This window comes from Suillus fuscotomentosus, assembly GCF_016647785.1.
Source record: "Suillus fuscotomentosus strain FC203 chromosome Unknown F5891scaffold_62, whole genome shotgun sequence".
In the NCBI taxonomy this organism is placed as follows: Eukaryota; Fungi; Basidiomycota; class Agaricomycetes; order Boletales; family Suillaceae; genus Suillus; species Suillus fuscotomentosus.
This window is the reverse complement of record NW_024539574.1, coordinates 96,855-117,471: the sequence shown is the minus strand read 5'-3', so window position 1 is coordinate 117,471 and position 20,617 is coordinate 96,855. Positions and strand designations below refer to the sequence as shown.

General features: G+C 46.9%; 8 protein-coding genes across 8 annotated transcripts; 5 read left to right on the top strand and 3 right to left on the bottom strand.

Moving 5' to 3' along the window:
- Nucleotides 1-432: 432 nt before the first annotated feature.
- Nucleotides 433-3,428, top strand: F5891DRAFT_1193789 (uncharacterized protein; the record flags this gene model as incomplete). The annotated part of the gene is made up of 8 exons (XM_041367820.1): nucleotides 433-487; nucleotides 539-867; nucleotides 914-1,223; nucleotides 1,271-2,145; nucleotides 2,196-2,645; nucleotides 2,691-2,896; nucleotides 2,946-3,274; nucleotides 3,322-3,428. The coding sequence occupies 8 exons, from the start codon at nucleotides 433-435 to the stop codon at nucleotides 3,426-3,428; spliced, it is 2,661 nt and encodes an 886-aa protein (XP_041221359.1).
- A 1,152-nt stretch (nucleotides 3,429-4,580) lies between these two features.
- On the bottom strand, nucleotides 4,581-5,140 carry F5891DRAFT_983961 (uncharacterized protein; the record flags this gene model as incomplete). The annotated part of the gene is made up of 4 exons (XM_041377384.1): nucleotides 4,581-4,822; nucleotides 4,882-4,922; nucleotides 4,972-5,019; nucleotides 5,073-5,140. The coding sequence occupies 4 exons, from the start codon at nucleotides 5,138-5,140 to the stop codon at nucleotides 4,581-4,583; spliced, it is 399 nt and encodes a 132-aa protein (XP_041221358.1).
- Nucleotides 5,141-5,434: 294 nt separating this feature from the next.
- On the top strand, nucleotides 5,435-6,846 carry F5891DRAFT_1130493 (uncharacterized protein; the record flags this gene model as incomplete). Its single annotated transcript, XM_041364538.1, has 8 exons — nucleotides 5,435-5,481; nucleotides 5,578-5,721; nucleotides 5,777-5,885; nucleotides 5,929-6,122; nucleotides 6,171-6,303; nucleotides 6,359-6,487; nucleotides 6,537-6,682; nucleotides 6,735-6,846. The coding sequence occupies 8 exons, from the start codon at nucleotides 5,435-5,437 to the stop codon at nucleotides 6,844-6,846; spliced, it is 1,014 nt and encodes a 337-aa protein (XP_041221357.1).
- A 1,780-nt stretch (nucleotides 6,847-8,626) lies between these two features.
- On the bottom strand, nucleotides 8,627-11,722 carry F5891DRAFT_1130491 (uncharacterized protein; the record flags this gene model as incomplete). The annotated part of the gene is made up of 9 exons (XM_041364537.1): nucleotides 8,627-8,781; nucleotides 8,821-8,944; nucleotides 8,993-9,009; nucleotides 9,060-9,638; nucleotides 9,678-10,311; nucleotides 10,429-10,815; nucleotides 10,876-11,163; nucleotides 11,211-11,565; nucleotides 11,622-11,722. The coding sequence occupies 9 exons, from the start codon at nucleotides 11,720-11,722 to the stop codon at nucleotides 8,627-8,629; spliced, it is 2,640 nt and encodes an 879-aa protein (XP_041221356.1).
- Nucleotides 11,723-11,755: 33 nt separating this feature from the next.
- Nucleotides 11,756-12,942, top strand: F5891DRAFT_1193785 (uncharacterized protein; the record flags this gene model as incomplete). Its single annotated transcript, XM_041367819.1, has 3 exons — nucleotides 11,756-12,308; nucleotides 12,351-12,361; nucleotides 12,415-12,942. The coding sequence occupies 3 exons, from the start codon at nucleotides 11,756-11,758 to the stop codon at nucleotides 12,940-12,942; spliced, it is 1,092 nt and encodes a 363-aa protein (XP_041221355.1).
- Nucleotides 12,943-13,332: 390 nt separating this feature from the next.
- Nucleotides 13,333-15,266, top strand: F5891DRAFT_983957 (uncharacterized protein; the record flags this gene model as incomplete). The annotated part of the gene is made up of 6 exons (XM_041377383.1): nucleotides 13,333-13,519; nucleotides 13,574-14,181; nucleotides 14,227-14,572; nucleotides 14,619-14,714; nucleotides 14,751-14,854; nucleotides 14,904-15,266. The coding sequence occupies 6 exons, from the start codon at nucleotides 13,333-13,335 to the stop codon at nucleotides 15,264-15,266; spliced, it is 1,704 nt and encodes a 567-aa protein (XP_041221354.1).
- A 1,339-nt stretch (nucleotides 15,267-16,605) lies between these two features.
- On the top strand, nucleotides 16,606-17,485 carry F5891DRAFT_1250754 (kinase-like domain-containing protein; the record flags this gene model as incomplete). Its single annotated transcript, XM_041369890.1, has 4 exons — nucleotides 16,606-17,015; nucleotides 17,065-17,170; nucleotides 17,223-17,387; nucleotides 17,439-17,485. The coding sequence occupies exons 1-4, from the start codon at nucleotides 16,899-16,901 to the stop codon at nucleotides 17,483-17,485; spliced, it is 435 nt and encodes a 144-aa protein (XP_041221353.1). The 5' UTR covers nucleotides 16,606-16,898.
- A 308-nt stretch (nucleotides 17,486-17,793) lies between these two features.
- On the bottom strand, nucleotides 17,794-20,225 carry F5891DRAFT_1175463 (major facilitator superfamily domain-containing protein; the record flags this gene model as incomplete). Its single annotated transcript, XM_041365715.1, has 12 exons — nucleotides 17,794-18,166; nucleotides 18,221-18,439; nucleotides 18,498-18,647; nucleotides 18,704-18,854; nucleotides 18,905-19,021; nucleotides 19,044-19,109; nucleotides 19,166-19,279; nucleotides 19,332-19,439; nucleotides 19,489-19,519; nucleotides 19,571-19,807; nucleotides 20,103-20,141; nucleotides 20,211-20,225. The coding sequence occupies 12 exons, from the start codon at nucleotides 20,223-20,225 to the stop codon at nucleotides 17,794-17,796; spliced, it is 1,620 nt and encodes a 539-aa protein (XP_041221352.1).
- Between the last annotated feature and the right edge of the window lie 392 nt (nucleotides 20,226-20,617).

The following is a 20,617-nucleotide window of genomic DNA, read 5'->3' as shown; positions in this document are numbered from 1 at the left end:
TAATTCAGATTCGTGCGCCGACTCTTCAGTCTCAGAGAGTCTTGGAGAATGGACTTCACTATCTACATGTTTTTACCACGGTGCGCCTTGAATTGCTGTGTACTTTTACTTGGGCAGGACTTAACGATATCAGCAGAAAAATATTTGCTTATACAATAATTGTTGCGCCGTTGGTCCACAAATTCACATCCAGGACAATGCTGCTGTGTCGGGGGTTCTACAACAATCCACAAATCGCCATTGTACGTATTAGCTAATCCAAAGTAGTGATTCACTATAAATACTGATCTTGCGCATTAGCAGGTCTTCTTTCTCCTCCAACTACCTTGATCACTTACTATACAATAGATAGCACGTAGACTTATTTTATCATAGTACGTGAAAGCTTGAGTTTGTCGTCACTCTAAATGATTTATCATATGATGCAGAATCATGTCCAAACGTGCAGGATCCAGTGGTGGTGAACCAACGCCAAAGCGTCACAAAGGTGAGGCATAATTGAATATTGTCAACATTGTCATTGACGAGCGCGATACAGGAAACCAAGCAATACCATCGGCACTATATGATAATGGTGCATGGACAATTCTGCAGCAATTCCTCACTACGTCCATGTCTTTATCTGAGATGGACGACACGCTTGTAGCGTATCTTGGTGATCGATACTCTGCAGATGACTGGGTGGAGCCCCGACGTCTGTTATTCTCCGGTGATGCAGACAATGACGAATCCTTAAGGAACCTCTCAGTACTATGGAAAACATACATACCGGATCCTCCGGAAAAATCTTCCGTGCACATGTCTGCATCGAGGAAGCACGCCCGCTTGCCAAGTTCACGTGTTAGAAAATCGCACAAGCCATCCGATGTAAGTGGGTTTTGTATTTTTTAACTTCATAGCTAAATGAATATAGGCTGTAAGAATGTTTATCTCACATGAGGCCGAGGTTGGGGATGAAGAGGAGGAGGAGGAGGAGGAGGAGGAGGAGGAGGAGGAGGAGGAGGAGGAGGAGGAGGAGGAGGAGGAGGGGTATGGGGATGGAACGTCCGTGCAGTCGCCGAAGGTTACGTGCTTACCAGGACCGTCGGCGAAACAGAGGCTGGCTGTAACCTTTGACGAAATGGCCGCTCGTATTGAAAAGAATCCAGCCAGTTCATCAAAAAGTCTCCAGGCTCCCAGCCACAGAGCAATCGAAAGCAGGATGTATCTCCTTCACGTTCAAAGTAGGTTTTTACTGAGTTCACATAGTAAATCACTCAACACATTGCAGGAGCTGTTACTGAATACATCGCTGAACACCTTCGGAGGAAACAATTTCCCGTTACTGTGTCAGCTTGGCTCGCAGGCCAGCTTTACGTTGTGGCAGACAGCCCCAAATCCATCGCAGACACACTGCCTTCCTCGCTTTATCACGCTGTCAAACAGTATCTTCGCATCACGGAAGAAGAACGTGAAGCTGTCGAGCGCTTGCAAGTCGTGCTTCCTAACCCAGCGTGGGTGAAGATTAAGCACGGCAAACACAAGGGCTACATTGGCAGAATCTTCAAGTCTGGAAAGGATTTTGTCGAAGTCTTATGTCCTCCATGCGATTTTCCTTATCCAATGCCTCGAGGGTGTCGAGCACTTGTCGAACGATCTCGTCTTCCGAAGAACAACTCGGTGTCCGACATTATTCTCAATGATGAAGTAGTAGGATGGACATACAAAGGTGAAAGCTACTACAAGGGGCTCTTACTGAAAAAATTTCGCCGCGATCATCTGGAACTTCTGGCCTCCCCTCACGCTGACGCCATCCAACTACATCTGGAATCGGGATGGGACACAGCCTTTTTGAAGAAAACTATTATTGAGTTTTCGATGCAATTTTTACGCGCGGGTGACTGGGCCAGGGTTACAAATGGAGCTCTTCGTGGAGAGCTCGGTAGGGTCATTTCGACTGACCATGCTTGTGGCTCCGTGGGCTTGGAAATCGCTTTCGACGGGCATCCAGATGAAATAGAACTTTGTCTCCAGGACATAGAACGTGTCTTTCGGGTCAGCGACACCGTTAGAGTCGTAGCCGGTTCATACTTAGGCTTAGAAGGATACGTCCTCAAAATGTGTGGTGAAACGTTTCATGTGTGTCAAGAGGTCTCTAAAGAAGTGGTAAATCTATGGTGCCATTAAAATCATTGCAGGACTAACACTTTGCACAGGTGGAAGTCTCAAAGTATTACTTGGATCAGCGTCCTTTGAGGCACACAATTAACTCACAGCTGCCGGTGCAGCAACATCTGGCGCCTCCCCCCGAATCTGACTCTATCGAAATCGGGGATTTAATACAAGTCCTGGATGGGGAGCACATTGGGAAACACAGCGTTGTTGACTGGATCTCCAAGGGAGAAAGTAAACTCTGGTTCCGAGATATCATTACCCCTGATGACACGGAGTCCGGACTTTCGAGTATCTTAGTTCCTACATCATTGGTTCAGCGAACAGACCTCGCCCAGACAATCCAATACACTCGAGAAAGAGGTTATGATGTTAGACCTGGCGACACTGTGACTGTCACCCGCGGGCCTAAGTACGGTGCAACAGGGGTCGTGCAGAGTGTAGATTTTCCAAACGCTAACTTAACCTTGCTATGCAATGGTGACTGTTCGCTGGTAAGTAACATTCACCTCGATTCAAACATCTCTGACTTGTCACAGATCAATGTTAAAATCAGATTCACCATCAAACTACATAACGCCAGTTTGGATTCTTTCAAGAAGAATATTGGCCAGGAAGTTTTTGTAATTGGGGGTGACCGGAAGGGCTACCGAGCCACACTTTATGGTCTTGCCCCCCAGACTTGCACAGTTGCTGTGCATGGACAGCAGCACACCAATGTCAAACTCCACGATGTCGTTACCAGGTGAGCAGCGCTGCACATTGTGGTGCTTTGAAGGCTGACGATTGTTTAGGTACGGAATGAGGTTAAACGGCATGGTGCTTGAAGGCCCAGAGATGATTGCGTTCTGCGACATGTGGAAAAGATCTTTCTTGGCGCCACCAGCCCAAAGCATCACACCCCCTGTCGAAATGGCTCCCTCTAACTCCCCCACATCCATCACAGACGACGGTCCCTCATCATCTAACGCGTGGGCTCCCTGGTCCGCGAGCCCTGGGGAGGTTGATAGGTCGCATGACCCTTCATCAAGTACCATCAATCCTATCTCATCGACCCCCGATCCTTGGACTGTCGATAAACAGCAGAGCATTGACGCCGATGCGGAGAAACTATCAGATTGCGGTAAGCCCTCACTCAAGGCATCATGAAGTGTACTCAGTTTATTATAGGTCCGCTATCTTGGTTGATGACCAAGGAGTTTTTTTCGAAGCTCTTTAAATATCACGTGGTATTGAAGGTATCACCAAGCTTTATGGGAGGCAGGTTGAGCAAGTGATTTGTATTCACCGCTTCTCCTGACCCTTTCTGCAGTGAGAATGGGCCCGCGCCCAGTGGTTGCATCGCAGCATTCTGCACATCCAATGGTGCAGGCGCCGCAATCAAACACTACCATATCCCCGCGAGTGACCTGAGCCCAGCTTCTCCGCGTAAGAAAAACCAACATGTACTTATTCTGAATGGGGAGCATCGCGGGCTTATCCAAACTATAGTGTCTTGTTACAACAAGGACGGTGTAGTTAAGATTATGATCACCCCTACGGTTACCATAACACTTCGGTTCGATCAGATATGTCTGATTGAACCTGTTAAAAACTTGTCACAATAGGCTATGTACAGTACTATAGAAACATATATTGTTATATCCCAAGAAGAAATTACCCGTGGTACACTCCCTCCGGTCAGCTGCAATGTAAAAACGCGCAATAACATAGAATGATTATGATGGACGCTATAGCATCCAAGCCACAGGCTATACGTGCTTTAATCCTTTATAATATAAATTTACAGATTCGGTTTCGACGCCCTACGTTCCAGGTGGTCCTGGTTATTGTGACAGGGGTCTCCATGGAGGTCCGCTGAACGCCGGCTGAGTTTCAATATACAGTCATTCACTATATCAGCATCTTCTTTACCTTCCACTTACTCTTTCTGACTTTGTACGTTATTTTTGTGTTAACACTATTAGCCCTTTCCTTTGCCTCTAGCCGCACTACACTTTATATTTTCTTACTTTACTTTCAACGATTCCCTTACGTAAAATGTCGTTGTAGCATAGTGTATGTTCGTGTAGTGAGTTATATCAGTCAGTTGCATGACTGCCCAACGTCACCGTCATTTTCGTGACGGTAAACCCGCTCAATGTGTCAAAATCGTTAAATGAGCCAGCCCACTGGGCCACCGTCCGTTCGACATCATGATGGTAAGCTTATAACTTGAATCGTCAACACAATTTTAATTCAGACTTGATATCAGACACGACCGTGCAGTCGCGGGCCACAGCGATATACTCTAAGCGGCCACCATCTCAATAGGTAATCCTGGAACCTCCACCAGACATTGTCTTCTCACAGGTGCCTTTGCTTCTCTTGCAAATGATACGCCCAGACTCACAAATCACAGCTATGCTCTCCCCTACATCATCCAACGATCACTCCAGAAACAATTTGGGCGAAGCGGCACCCTCTGGAATCTGATCAAGGTCGGGTACATAAGTTCCATATGGCATGTGAAGTTCGAGGTTCTCGGCGCGGTGGTAATCTTCGATCCACCTGTACCTGTACGTCTTCATCCGTTCTGAAAGGTAGGCAATATTATCTTCTGCGCTCCTCAGCTGTTCCTTGACGCGACGCAGCTCATCTTCTAACTCGCTTTTGGACTCCTCGTCAGCGTCTACGTGATTTAGTTTCAAACCCGTCATATTTCCCGTCTCCTGAGGCATTGAATCTCACATATTGTCTGCGTTCCCGAATGGACCAATAGCTTGATCTGCCTACATGGTAAATCTGTTTCCTTGTTCTCGGCAATGCTTGATTACTCACTTGCAATCATCACTGCGTAGCTCCTCTACATGAGAGGATAGTTGGAACCTTAAGGTAATTATATGAGTCTGCTGCTGCCTGCTCATACTAAACTAACTTACTTTATTGTGACATTGTTTCCAACGCGGACACTTGGTCGAAAATGCTTTCGAGAGTGCGACTCGGGCATGTGAGGTTCAAATGATGTGATGACTACTGTGACAGTGCTGTGGAATTAAATATTGGGTGCAAAGATGACAATGTTGCCTGGTGAGGTAATGCGCCATTTAATATTCATGGCACTAAGATGGCGAGGTTTTTTTTTAGTTACGATATCTGTGGCGCCTCGATGGCCAGGCTCTTTTTCAGGTACAATACCTATGGCGGTCAGATGGCGAGGCTTTCTTTGCCACGTGTAATTGGACGTTCGGAGGTATAAAGAGCTGTATTTACTATTGGTACTACATTCCCAGTTCAACTTATTATGAGTCGCGACGAGAACAATCCCTCTCCTGGCGATGCTTCGCACAAGTGTAGCGGTTCAGCCCTTCGTCTGGGCCCGCGCAAAAAGGCATAAGTGTTCTTGCAAACAGTGAAACAGTTAACCTTACTGGTCCTCATCATCAGAATATCATCGAATCCTCTTGTTCTTCATGGTCGACACTTTGGTCGGACGGTGTTTGCCCTATGTAACTATCCTTCTCTTTTGACTGCCGGTATACTCCGACTAGAAGAACTGCAAGACTCCCCCATAGAAGATTATCCAGCGGAGTGAGTACTGTGACACTTGCATGTCACCATGACTTACGACAACTTTCAATGGCAGTGTTCGGCAGGAACACAGGGTGTTCATGGAACTAATAAATTCGTATCCTGGTCTGATAGATCGTTTGACGAATAGCGGAGAGGAGGATATTATTCACATGGGAGAATTGGCAAGTTTTTTTTTTCGAAGTTCGTCATACTTACTGTTTGCAGCTTGGTAAGGGAGCCTCTGGTGCACGAGGCGACGACACAAAAACCCTTAAATCCACTGTCCTCAAATGGCTTGTCCCCAGAGGACAAGCAGTCATACCACCCCTCTCCCGCAATATCAAATCCGATCGTGGGTTTAACCACGAAGTCACTGGTGCTTTACTCTGCCCTGCAGGTCTTGACTGGTCAAATGCGGAGTAAGTTTTTCAACTATCAAATTAATCAACCGCCATCACACTACCCAGAACTAAGCAGAATCTCAAGAGCGGCGAAATTGCCGTTCGTGGTGACCAGTGGCCGATTTTTTTATATGCTAGGTCTGAATATGATGTCGAAAATCCATGGAAGGGTTTGTTGAGGAGCAAAATTCTCGTTTTCGTGAGCTCATTTCAGTGGCGATAAAGTTCTCATTCCAAAAACTTTCACTTCATAGGGTTTCAAACACGTCTTCACGTCTCTGAGCTCGGTCTATAAAGAGCCAAAGGCTACACGATCCGGTAATGCTTACCTTCACGGTATGAAATCTGTTACCAAAGGTTCCCTAGCTTATATTGCTACGCAGGTGTGCAAATTTAATTATACATGCCTGCTCCTGCTGATTGTTTCCTCAGGTCCGGTTTGCGTTGAGTTCGTTGTCAGTATTTTCACGCACCGACACGGTCACAGACTCGGAAATTTTTTACCATAGCATCCTTGATTTGTTGGACGATCCTGATGAAGATGAGGAAGTGACTGACCTGTTGACGTGGTGGACGCGGTTCGTAATGCACTTGATTAACTTTTAAGCTCTCAGTTAACGCCTTTCATAGTCGTGTATTTCCTAACTCTTGTTCGCAGCGCACTATCAGCAAAAATAGTGCATTGTCGAAGATTCGGGCAAGACGCGCTGCCTTGCAAGAACGAGCTGCTACTTCCGATTGATTCTTTATCTTAGTAATAGTAATAGTACTGTCTGTAGGGCCTATGTATCCTAATGCAATTAATTTGGGAATCCATCTATATGAAGCTATTTAAGTGTGATCAAAATACAATGTCAGACGTCGATCCAGTGTCACTGATGGTAGCTTGCACCATCGGAAGCTGTCCATGTAATAGCAGGCACACTTGGTTGAAGACCAGCATCTTGATAGGACTTGATAACTCAGTGCCAGAGCTCCGTTTAATGTTGTTGAAGGTAACTTACACCATAGGAAGCTGCCCATGTAATAGTAGACGTGCCCAGTTGAACAACAGCAGCTTGAAGGGGCATGATAACCCGACATCATCCCCTGGCACACTGTCACTAATTGTGGCTCCTGCCTTCAGAATCTCCCCCTATAATAGTAGACATGCTTGATAGAACATCACCATCATGACATGTTATCATAACTCACTATCATCCCCTGGCACACTGCCAGTAATTGTGACTCCTGCCATCAAAAGCTATCTATCTAAGACTAGATATGCTTGGTTGAAAAATAGCATCTTGATGGGGTGTGACAACTGAATATCATTCCCTGGAAAATTGTCAATGATTGTAGCTTCCACCATCAGAATCTGCCCTTATGACACTAGACATGTTTGATAGAACATCACCATCTTGATAGGGAGTAATAACTCAATATCATTTCCTGACACACTGTCAGTGATTGTAGCTTCTGCCATCAGAAGCTGCCCATCTAAAGCCAGACATACTCAGTTGAAGAATAGCATTTTGATAGAGCATGATAACTCAATACCATCCCCTGGCACTATGTCAGTGATTGTAACATCTATCATTGGAAGCTACCTATGCAGTAATATATATGTATGGCAATAATACTCCACTATGTTAGTAGATTACAATGTGGTACCATAGGCCTGTCAATATTATAGCTTTGGGAGATCCCACCAGTGTAGTCTACCTATCTATTCCTTTGTCATATGATCTGCAATTGTGATAGATATTTTTAATATTGTATATTAGATAAAGCTAGCCAAATCTTTGTCATACTCAAGTTGAATGCCTGATGTACAAGCTAGCAGTGTAGGCCTGGCTTTGCCTGGCCTAGTGAGGGCTCGGCTTGAGGGCCTGAGGGTCTGCCCGGCATATCACTAAAATTTTAATTTACCTCCTCTACACGGAGAATGAGGAAGAATGGGAACTCACTTGAAATGGCTATCATTTGAAACAAAGTTGTCTTGTACTAGTACTGCTGTAGTCTCCCCGTTATGCATTTATGAAGAAAGGAAGGAATCTGTTCTCGTACTGTTGGTAACGCTAGGAAGCAATCACATTTTTTGTTGAACGCCTGCCATCATGTATGACTTTGAGATACATGAATCCTTTTAGCATCAACAGGCCTCTCTACCAACCTATGACAACAGTGTTTAGAGTTACCTCTTTCACTAACAGCTGGATGATTGATGAGTGCATCGATGAGTGTCGATCATTACGTACTACGATTGCTCTGATCGACGTGCCCAGCTCAACGTTCATCTGCAAAACGACTGAAATGAACGCTTAACTTACGCGCATTACAAACACTTACGAACACTTACGACTTCAGTAGCGAAGTCATGCGATTGGTGGAGATGTTGAACATCAATATTACACACCATATCTGGCTGATAAACTGAAGCCGAGTTCGATAAGATGTGATATGCTCAGAGATGTGATGTGATAGATACGATGGATGCAATAGCAATAGATACAATTGCTACATACCGATTAATCTGCTGTCTATACAAACTCAGTACTGAATGCATGATAACTCTCCTTGTCCGCAAAATTATTCAGAAAGAAATGCTCATAGCTTTCCGAGCATGTTGCAGAGGTCATGCTCTTGTCCACCGCCTCACCATACTCCGGTATCAATTCAACCGCATGTGTTGCATCTGTAAGTCGCACGACAGCTCCATGTCTATGGTGGTGACCATTTGCATCATGAGTGTACACGCGTTCCACGGTCCACATCATGAGTTCAGGATGGTCTTCAGGATGAGAGACAAAATGGAAATACTGGACATATAGAAGGGGGTTGGAAAGGTACGATGGCAGCTCCATGTCTGAACCTCATCGAATCGTCGTCTGAAAAATCAGTTGAACTTGCGTGACATAACTAGCTATATATGATATCAGTAGTGCTCACTCAATATACAGGGAACACACATACTTATGTTGCCATCCATGCCCGGGCCATCGATAAGAATGGTATCACAGTTGCCCAAGGGGAAATCATTGCTCGGTGGGTAGGCTTGTACTACCCTGCTTGGCATGATGACCCGTGGCTGGAAGGCCGAGTGCAGCTGCAGCCGAAACCTGTTCCACACCTGGAAGTGCCCATATTTGGGGTCCCAGCAGGTGTGCTCGTCGCTAGCCAGGGATGAACGATGAATAAAGTCGGTGAGCATGTGATCAAAGTCGGGGAGAGTGTATTTCGTGCGTATTTCAGCCGGTGACAGTGATTTATAGTCTGGGGTAACATTCAGTTGGAAAGCCGTGAGCGCATCTCCAGAAAGAATGCCCTTGAGAAAGTGGTTATGGACTGGTCTGGGACCATGAACCGACTTCACCTCGTCAGGGAGTATGCGGGAAACCCAAGAAAGTGCAGGATTAGTGATTGTGAAATCCTCATCTTCAGCGTGGATGGCATTGACCAGTGATGCTCCCCAAGAAGTCAACAACGCATATAAATCAAATATTTCCATCGACTCCTGACGATTAAGAATACGAATGCACTGCTCCGTGAAATCTTTGCTTTGTCAAGCCGCCCAGGGGAAAAGGTCCTTACAGTGCATTATGAGCAATTGCTCCGTTGTATCAGCCGAGAATTGCATCAACGTGCCCAACCTCCTGATTGTACCCTCGAAACTTTGCATTAGCTCGAGTTTTGGAATAAAGAAATCTTCTTTCATGCCTTTCTTCCCCTTTCTCGCTTCTGCAGCAATGATAGCATCCTTGAAGGTGTGAAAATCCAAAAGTGCCTGCGTCAGGGCTTGGAGTGATTGGGGTGAATGAACTGGGTGTTGTGCAAGATATGTGAAGTCTACAAGGCCGCAGATTGCACGAATAAATCTGGGTGAAACGGCACCTGCGATTGATGCAACGATAGTGCGTTGTATATCTCTATATTCACGGCCCGTCATTTGCTTGACATGCGTGATCCCTTTGGCGAAGTGGCGTGTGCCAACCCGCTTATGCTGAGCAATGTAATGGGTATCAAGCTCATAAGCTCCTACAGTCTCCTTCACCCATTTGAGCGGGTGATCAGCGAAAAATTTGAAGCAGGTATGTAGAATTTTGCCAGCGAGGAAGATGGATGGGCATGCATATATCCAATCGCGCCAGTAAGGCATGTGAACTCCAGACAGATTAAGAGCTTTGGCCACTTTCTGGAACTTGTCGAGGTCCCAGGGATCAACTGTCTTGGCAATACCGACGAGGAGTTCCAATGTATGCTTCCTGGTACGAGGGGGGTGGAGGATCCCATCACCAAAATGCTCTTGTGTTGCCATAGTCAGAGGAGATGCGTTTTTAGCAACTGCAGCGATCATGGTGGCCTCTGGCAGGTCGCATACATGAACTACAAGGGGCGTGAAAACATAACAGATAAATCTAAAAGGGTCAGGCATGAAACATCCCTCTGCTGCCGCGGCCTTGAGGTTAGCACAGACGAGGTCCATGAATTTATGCCATAGCCGTGCCTGAAGAATACTCTGATAATCTGGATGCACACGGAACTTTACGATTGGCATGTATGCAATGCAGCGCCAAGCTCGTAATGTTGCTTTAGAACGAACCTCTGAATCGATGTTACCGATGGTGATGAAAATCAGGTGCATCTCCAGTCCTTCAGTAAGTCGCGTGACAGGAGTTTTATCGGACCCCAAGATGATGGGAACCTGGGTTGCGCCAATAGGCAGGTGGTCCTAGAAAATCACAAGTCTTTCCGTGACTCAGTGAGGAACATATTAATATAGTGAACAGACCTGGATTTTCCATGCCATATCAGCGCTCATGTAATCTCCATATTCACGCTGATTACCGACACCGATGTGGTGTGGGACGAACATCATGTGGTTCGCAAAGATAGGGTCACTAAAGAGTTGCTTGACTACATCTAATGCATTGCGCCAAATGAGTTTGATGGGATAAACGGTCTTGTAGCCTGAAAACTCTATTTTGGAGACTTGCCACTCCGTAAAACAAGGAAGCGAGTCCATCCAGTCCAAGAGTTTATCCTTCGTAGTGAAAGACGGTCTTGTGTGATCGTTAAACTGTTTAAAATTAGACTTGTGCCTACAGCTTAGATGATCCTATTTACCCATTTCAACTTCAAAAACTTAGTGATTTGCGTTTGAGTGAGGTTTTCGACCAAGAACTTCCCTAATTCCCATTCACCTTCGTCGTGGAAAGGGTAGTAATGGTTGATCTTTCGCCGGTACGCATATGTATTGTCTTCCAACCTATCGAGCATGTTTTTACCAATGCCGAAGACATATCTGGAATCTTGATGACAAGCACCAGTGGTACTTGAAACAGGACTTTGATGGAATACAGGAGGGACAGGTAATTCTTGTGGTTGTGCTTCAGGTGGCCAGCAGGTAGATTGGGAATTGAGGTGCATAATAAGTGACTCAATGGACGGAAACTCTCTCAATTTGCAGTTTGGACATAACCTGCAAAGGTATGCACGCACGATCAGGCTGGCATCAGGGTTTAACAGACTACTCACATTGTAGACTTCGACGTGTGCTGCCCTGCCTGGGCTGTCAGTGATTTGCAACTGCGCAGTCTTTCAAAGTCCGCAGGATTGCGCACCTTCACTGCACCCATCAACACCTGGTGAGCTGTCTACACAGTGAGATGATGGACTTTGCACCTTTATCTCACATTTTGTCTCCCCCTCGACCAAGCAGTCCTACTCACACCAACTCCAGCAGTGCAACCCGTGTTGAACCAGCGTTCTTTGATTTTTTTCTCAAGAAAGCAGATAACTCACCCTGTTTGATGACCTCTGATATAGGACCTGGTACTGATCATTCAGGTTCTCCTCATTCCGGTTCTCCCCCAGCTCCTCTCTCCCCAGTGGATGAGGTGTCAAACTCTCCTGTAGTGAGAGAGGACTTATTGCATAGCCCTTCCCGTCGCGGAAAGCGTGAATTCACATCTCTGTCCCATCGTGGGAAGCCTGGCCACACACCTGCAATGAAAGAGAGCTTATTGCATAGCCCTTCCCCTCGTGAATCACATCACATGTCATCTCCTTCCTGTAGAAAGTGTTACGCCGCATATTCTTCTTGTCATCTGTCTTCTCAATCCCCCAACTCATCCCTTCCCCCTCGTTTGTCTTCTCCTCCAGCTTCTCCCCTTTTTGGGAAGTTTACAATGGTCTCTCTGTTGGAGCTCCATATCTCGGCTCGTGCATTAGGGCGAGAATGCTGACCAGAGTTCATGGCTGAAGACATTGCAGAGGTACATTTTAAATATCATTTTATTTGGTTTATTGTGTAATCTTACGGTAAAAGCACGAGGAGTTGATGATGAAGGGCCTCGCGGAAATGAACTTATTGACTATGTACAAATTATTCAAGGCAAGGCTTGCTGGCCGTGAAGCTGCATGCCAATGCCTTGCGGTTACAGCATGGGCAATTCAAGAGGCAAAGCACTACTTAGAGTTTTCTGAGGCGCTCAACAAGGATAGTAAAATGCGCCTCAAATATTCTGATGAAGAATTCCGAAGAGTTAGAGCTGCTCTCACCGGGCGTCACCATTCAGATATCGAGAACGATGGGAACTACCTTCAAGCTGCCTACAATGACAAATGCAACACTCTTCGTGCCATTGCTGCCCAGGCAGACGCAATGGGAAAGATTCTGGGCCTGAACGTCAAGAACGACTTACTGTCATCTAGGGGAGAATCTTCTCATCGCCCTCAATTCACTAGCTCGGCTGATCCCAGTGATTCCCATATGTCCTCCGATTTAGATGGTGACGATCACAATGGTACCATGGATTCGGACGATGACAAAGAATCTGAAGGCCATGATGCGTAGCTCCAATCACACGGCCCTTTTTTTTGTGCCCTCTTTTCCAAATCACGGTATTTAAATTTGACTGCCAGCTCGTCACTCGCTAATGAATATATCAGTAAATAGCCACATATTCAATTATGTTCGGATCGTGCCGTTCACATGTCGACTTTTTGAACACGCGCCATTCATATAGCTGCTTCTCGAACACCATGCCTTTCCCTACCGTCCATATATGTCAATAGTCTTACTTATTGCGCCAGGCCGTTCACATTCACTACATCACTTCGTGATCGGACCGCCATGCTTTTATGTATGTTTGGGTGTGTTTTATTACCTTTGTGTGTAATATCATCGAATTTGACACAATCAGTGCGCTATTGATTGTCGCCTCTCTCTTGTACTAACCACTATATGGCTAACCGTCCTTCACAACGAAAGGGCAAGGCTGCCATCCCCAAACCAGCAAGGGGGTCAGGACTAAACCCATCAGGACTTCCAGCCGCTGATCAACTCAACATTCCAGCTGAACAACCTTCTGTGCCAGCATTCAGTTTCAATCCACACGAAGACAGTATGCAGTGGCAAAGTGGGGGCCCAGGTGAGTGATTTATCAATCACGAGTATTTACAAACTAACAAGCCAAAAAAAATAGATCAACACTCTTTCCATGGACTCACGCACTACGACGACTCGCATGCATCTGGCTCTATGTCCTTCAGCACGCAATTCGCACAGCCTCAATCATCACATGAACACCATTTCACGCAGTTACAACCCCCCCACGACGACACTACTACATCCTACGACGGGTACCCTTATGACCAGGACGGATTCGGAGACACGGGGGACCGGCCATACGGCGGCCCATCCTTCACCAACCCCCAACCCAATCTGTCGCAGCCCCACTACGACGGCACCTCCCAACCTAATCTGTCACAGCCCCGCTATGACAGCACCTCTCAACCTAATCTGTCGCAGCCCCACTACGATGGCACATCCTATGATGGGTACCCTTACAACCAAGACAGATTCAGAGACACGGGGGACCAGCCATACGATGGCCCATCCTCATCCAACTTAGGAACATCCGGGGGGCCTCAAGAGGGTGCCCACGTGCACGGAACACCCTTACCAGCATGGGTCGACGAAGCCCCTGATGGAGGAGCCGCTATGATAGACCGAGGGGCGGGCTTTATGCCCCCAGCTACCAATCTAGCCCTCTTACGGCGAGGGGAGATTCCTCGAGAAGAGGTTGTCCATGTAAGTGTTTCGTTTATTGTGCTACCCTAACTAACAACTACATAGACCAAGGGGCCGGCATGTACTACGAAGAAACGCAGTACCAGGGCCAACCTACCTGCAACCCCATACTTTGTCCTGCAAGCCCCCCGCAGCACCACCGAACCGCAGACACGTGCAGCGGCGCACACGATGGCACCCCAAACACCTGTCGTCGCCGAACATTCAACGCCGACATTGAAGACGGTACGGGTGTCAAATGAAGACATCAGCGACGCTGTGAAGGGGGGGAAAGTTTTAATTGGGCAGGTGATGTTTACAAAACATGTGATGATGCAGAAGCAGAAAAAATGTGTCGCTCAATTCGAGGACACAATCAAAGACTCGACGCCTCATTGTTTGGAAGCTGATGGTGAGTTTTTCTTTAAACCATTCATATAATCATACTAATATTGTAGTTGTCATTGAAAACTTTATCACTAACGCCCATCAGAGACAAGTGTCGAACACGTTGTCGAGTATACGCGGGAAAATCGCTCAATTTGCGTGCGACGGTGTCTTTGTGTCATACAAGCTGTTTCCCCCATGAGGGAGCACCATCGCAGCAGCACAAAGGCATTGCATCGCAATGGTGAACACACTCATACGGGGCATTGATCCCCTACTCTTCATGCATGCATATTCTGTGGATGAGGTACGTCGCTCTCACACTTCTGGCGCTTCACTAACTATAAGTCTTTCAGCACGGGAATATCACCATTGACGCCAAATTTCAAAATGTGTTTATCATGGCCGGCGTTGTTTGTTTTGTGTGGCGCGAGGGCCGCGAAGCCTTTCTCGGCGCCTCGCCACTGAAGGCCATCAAATATGTGATGGCCTCAGTTGGCAGCGGTACTCACTGTGCATTGCAGGAACAGCGCTCCGCTGTTATCACCGTCGACGCTTTTGGTGGTCAACACCATGAAGAAAAATTCAAGGAGATCGTGCAAGCGTTCGATGACCTCACGGACGAAGAGAAACTCGAGTTCAAAAGTTATTTGCAGTACATGCTGGATGTTGGACCATCGCAGGCAGGCAATGGAGAGAGCTCGTCCGATTCTGAATAATATTTTACTACGTATATAGCTTGTTCGTTGTAGTATAGTGTAATCAAGATTATCATTGGATGCTCATGATCATATCAGTACTAGATGTGTTGATAATCGACGCGATACGACGAGATCTCTCGACTAACCTAAAAACGAGCACTCAGGGTGCAACATAACCAAAAACGAACGTTTACGAATGCGAGACCTGAGCTAACTACTTTCAAAACGCTCGCAAGCACTCGCAAGCGACTTTTCAACGGACCCACATTTTTAGATGTTGAAACGTTGATGGGTCAATCAAACTTCTGGTTTGGATTGTCTGAAACAAGCAAGTATCATGTCGTGTTGGCGAGGCCAGGTCCTACTAATAGCCTACCGTGACCGTCTGTTACTAGAAACACGACCTTATTAGTTTCGTCATGCGTCGTTCAACAAAGGTCCCATGTATTAGATGGGCGCCCGCACCTGGCCAGTGGCTGCACTCGGGTACATATCATCCGTTGCCACATGTGACATGTGTATGACCCGACGTAGAGGAGTTAGGCTACCGACAACTTGAAAACGGTGAATCATGCATCCGAATGTGGCGTGACTCACTAGACAAACTTGGACACATAAAGGCCTAATCAAACCAAAATCAAACGCCACAACGAGTTCGCAATTAATCCTCTTGGCTCCATCTGTTGTAATGCTCCATAGGACATGCATGGCTCCTCCACAGAATTCGTGTAGGTGCCCACAAAATGGATATTTGCACGTCTGGCTGGCTGCTACAACTGAATTAGTACCATCTGTCACCGTTCCGCACCCCATCGCAATGGACCAGTATGGATATATCAGCTTCACGGTGTCACCCGTCCGTCTCGCAGGATGTCGAGTCATATCTACCATGTCCCGATCAGTGTTGAACGTTATATCATGACGCCACCGGTCATTATCGAATACAGTCAATCGTCTGGTAGTCCCGGTTGCGGATTGCAATATTTCAACGGCCTTATCAATTAGTGGAATACTCAAACGCGGCGACACCTTGTTTAGAGTCACCTGTGTTCAACGGTCCTATCAGAATGGTTCTGCGCTATGGTGGAGGGAAGGCTCTCGTTCCATTTCTGGTGTTGTTTGGCCAGCGTTCTGTAGGATTAGTTCCAGCAGCTTTCTCGCAAATGAGTGTCTGACTTTCATTCTAGTCCTCCTGTTTGTCGGCACAGAATATCCACGGACCTACAATGCTAGCGATCTCTATGTCGAAACTGCGCTGTATGCAGGCGCGAGGCGCCGGAAGTGACAACCCTCTTTTTCCGTGAGAACTTCCTTCATGGACGATCACGCAGTGGGTGCCTTCTCAGTTTTATGTTGTGCTCTGTATAGATATAACTGTTTAGATATGAGGTCGACCGGTTTGAGATGATCAGCCAAGGGTCATTCTGTAGAGTTTATGCTGGATCCTGGCGCGATAGATTGGTCGCCATCAAGGTTCTCGACAATTTTACTCCAGCTTCGACATTTCGTCGAGAGGTCGAGCTGTGGCGCAGACTCAAACACCCTCAGGTCGTTCGTATGTTCGGGGCGAGTAGCGCCCATGGCTCCAAGCCATGATTCATCGTGAGCGAGCTATACGAACGCGGAAGCCTCGTGGAGTGGTTGGTGACCATGGCACGCGATGATTACGCCACGCTACGCGAAGTGGACCAGTTCCGATTTATCTCTCAGATCGCTGGCGGGATGGAATACTTGCATGCCCAAGGGGTGGTACATAGTGATTTAAAGGTTCGTGAGCCCTACGATGTCCCTATGCTCTGCTCATGTATTGGAACAGTGTGAAAATGTGTCCGTGAATGCAGAAGGAAACTGTGCCATTGCTGAATTTGGTCAGAGCGAACTCAAGGATGATGCCTACAGGCTGAGCGGGTGTCAACGACCGAGTATGTCGACTTTTGCAAGTAGGGTTTTGTTTCTGACCACCTGATTGCACAGATGGGATGCCGAGGTGGAAAGCGCCAGAAATTTTGGATGGTGCCGCAAGTCCGACAATGCAAGCGGACGTCTACGCTTTTGCCATCTGCTGCGTAGAGATCCTCAACATGGGTAGCATTCCTTATGGCACCCGAGACGACGAAGATACAAGGCGGATCGTGCTCGGTGCGTTCAACGCATCTTGTCTGACTTTCAAGCTTTCTTATGTGTCTCTAGAACACGACGCTCGCCCTGAGGTGTCCGATACCCCTCTTTCTCGGTGATTGATCTATATAAATTTAGATCCTGGTCAACCCAAGTTCGGCGTCAAATCCTATCTGTGATATGATCAGTACATCAATCGTATGTCTCTCACACATGTGCAATACAGTCTATTGATATACCCATGGCAAGATGGGTAGCGGGCCTAACAAAAAATACAGCTTGAAGTCTACTCTACCTCTAATAATGGAATAAAAAAACACATCTACCCTGCAGGTCATCACGGTATGGTCGTTTACAGGAAAATAGTAAAAAAGAAATCTGTCATCAACGAAAGCGGTCGTCTAACGGAACAGTCATCAAAAAGAACCTACACTGGCAGATTCGCTAGGTTGGCTTTTTCGATCATGGTCCCGTTCAAGTCGTTAAGCTTTTCGTCAGAATCCGTGCTCCGTCGAGCAGGATGTCCGGGGTCGCCGTGTTCTGGTTGGGGTGTGTGGTCCGTACTGCGGTCATAGAATATTGATACTGAAATGAACAGAATAGAGACAACTGCCAAGAGGAACCAAAATACTGCGGCTCGTCCTTGATACTCATGCGAGCCCCCATGGATGGCCTCCACGGATGTCTCTATTGAACTGACACCAGCGAGACCAATTGCTGATCCAAATTCAAGAGCGCCGTTAAAGATGACACCAACTGTGCCTGCCATCGACGAAGGTGCGGCTTGAAATATAGCAATGCTGTAATTACAGTCATTGGAACGTGTCAATGAAATTTTGACAATTTGAACTTACTTTGTGTGCGTATACGTCAGCATGACGCCTGCGCTCCCTAGAGAAAAAGCTGGGAATACGTATGGCCAATAGTCCTCAGGTTTTCCCCCGCCAAGTGCCAGCAATACGGTCGCGACCATGCAAAAAAACATGCCTGTCAGAATAATCCATTTCGGACTGAAGATCCGAGAGAGCGATCCAGTGAAACTCATAAAGAAAGCTGCGACACCGAGCGGGAGCCTGGTAAGTTAAATCAGTCTGAATGACAGGAAACATGGAGTGACAGTCGAGACCTTACATGTGCACAGCCGATGATATTACCGACCACTCAAGTACGTTTTGCCACAGGGTGGTAAAGATTATAAACACTGTGAACCACCATAATAATGGCAAGAGCGCCACGGCAAAAAGAATGGAGAAATTGGGGTAAAACCATGTCCGGGGTGGTCTGGTACAAGATCAGCCGATGATTGGTGGTAGGTGCGAGCATCCCTGATGACATACATTGCAGCTGTGTCCACATGTATGCGTGTTTCCCAGTAGAAAAACCCGATGACCATCATGATTGATATGATGAGCGGGACAAGGACCGCTGCAGATGCCCAGCCGTCAGTGGAGCCGGATGTCACAGCGAAGATGAACAAAATCAAGGCAACTGTCGAAGTTCGTGAGGGATGCGAAGCGGAGCATGCCGAAAATTCATACCAGTTAGGATGGTCACGCCGAGTAAGTCAAGACTTTTCCATTTCGCTGCTGCAGGCTCAAGATTGTCTTTGGTGTTTGCAATTTCTGGCGGTATGATGAAGGCACACGCCAGAGCCGCTGGCATAGCCACGATGGTCACAAACCAGAACACCCAATAGGTAAGATGCCCATTGGACGAACATTGCACCAATCATGAGACCGAGGACTATGGAACGGGACCATGAAGTTAGTCATGGATAATCAGCTAGGAGATGTTCTTACCGTTAGCGATGCAGGCGCAGCCTCCAAATATTCCTATTGCGCGAGCTTGTTCAAGCGGTTCCGGAAACACGTTGACCAACAATGCCAGGGCAGAGGGGATTGTCATCGAAGAAGCTGACAAGCGATCTTCGTCAGCCAAAACCGTCAGACCGGCGGGAATGTTTACCTATTCCAGTCAACGCTCTGAGAATGATGAGTGGAATGGTATCATCAACAAATCCAGCACACAGCGAGATGATACCAAGACCAGATACACCACCAACGAACCCAATTTCTGTGAGCCCATTAATGTCGCTATCTGACAGGTGCGGCATAGTACTGACTTGGGTTGTATACGTCGCTGATGCGGCCGCTCTACACAATGCGTTGAAGTGCAGGGTCAGAATCAATGGTATGAGCACGCACGATGAGCAGAAAAGATGCAAAGGTCAACTGGAATGCACTCATGATCCAAGTGGATTGACTTTCAGTCATACCCATGGATACTTCGAGTACAGGGATTGCGGAGAAGAGAGCTGAGTTACTGAAGGCATCTAAGAATTGGGCAAGACAAAACATAAACAGTAAAACTAGTTTGCGAGCAAGTGAAAGTTCATGATGAACTGGCGTTTCAGCCGAGGAGAGGGGTTGGAGTGGCGGCATCTAAATAAGATACTGCAATAAGTTGTCAGTTCAGGAGCGACCAACTGATGAAGGAGAGGTTGGGAAACCCTCTGTCAAGGATGAATGGCTCCATATTATACGAGGTATCTCCATGACCAATGTGAATCAGACACACTGCGACGCATCGCAACACCAGCGAAGATCTCGATTATGCCCTCTACTCATGTGAGTACGTGAATTCATGTGTAGTATGAGCTTATGTAAAATATTTGGGTCTTTGTCTGTATGCGCAACTTGAGGGAGGGACGTGCGACTAGCATCATGTTTGACTTACGATGGGTTTGGCGGAAATCCTTGCACCATCACGGAAAATCTGTATAGCCAGCCATCATAATATAGCTTGTGATGATTATGTAGGTTCAGCTACACAAACGGGACTTACTGAGCACAGATTCATTACATTGATTAGTGTAGGTTACTGCAAGGAATGACTTTGGTATGAGCCATCGTACTATTCATGCTTTTGTTCCCTCATCGCACTATCAATGTCACAAAGGTACTTCGCTTCAGCAGAATAAATTCAACCCCAGGATTGTGAGATTCTTGGTCACATTACCACTTTGTGTTTCAAACCGCACAGCTACGGCTACGAGCCTCTAGGGTGGAGGGAAAATCATTCAGCCTTTAGGGATGAGCACGAGTTTGGAAGAGTGTGGCATGAGTCTTACATGAAATTCGATCTACGAGATATGTTAAATCCCGCGGTGAAGCTTTGAAGGCCCAGACCAGTTGGACGTGGACTCTCAGTTCCGAAATCTCAGTGGCTGGCGGTAGCGCTATGGGTTGGAG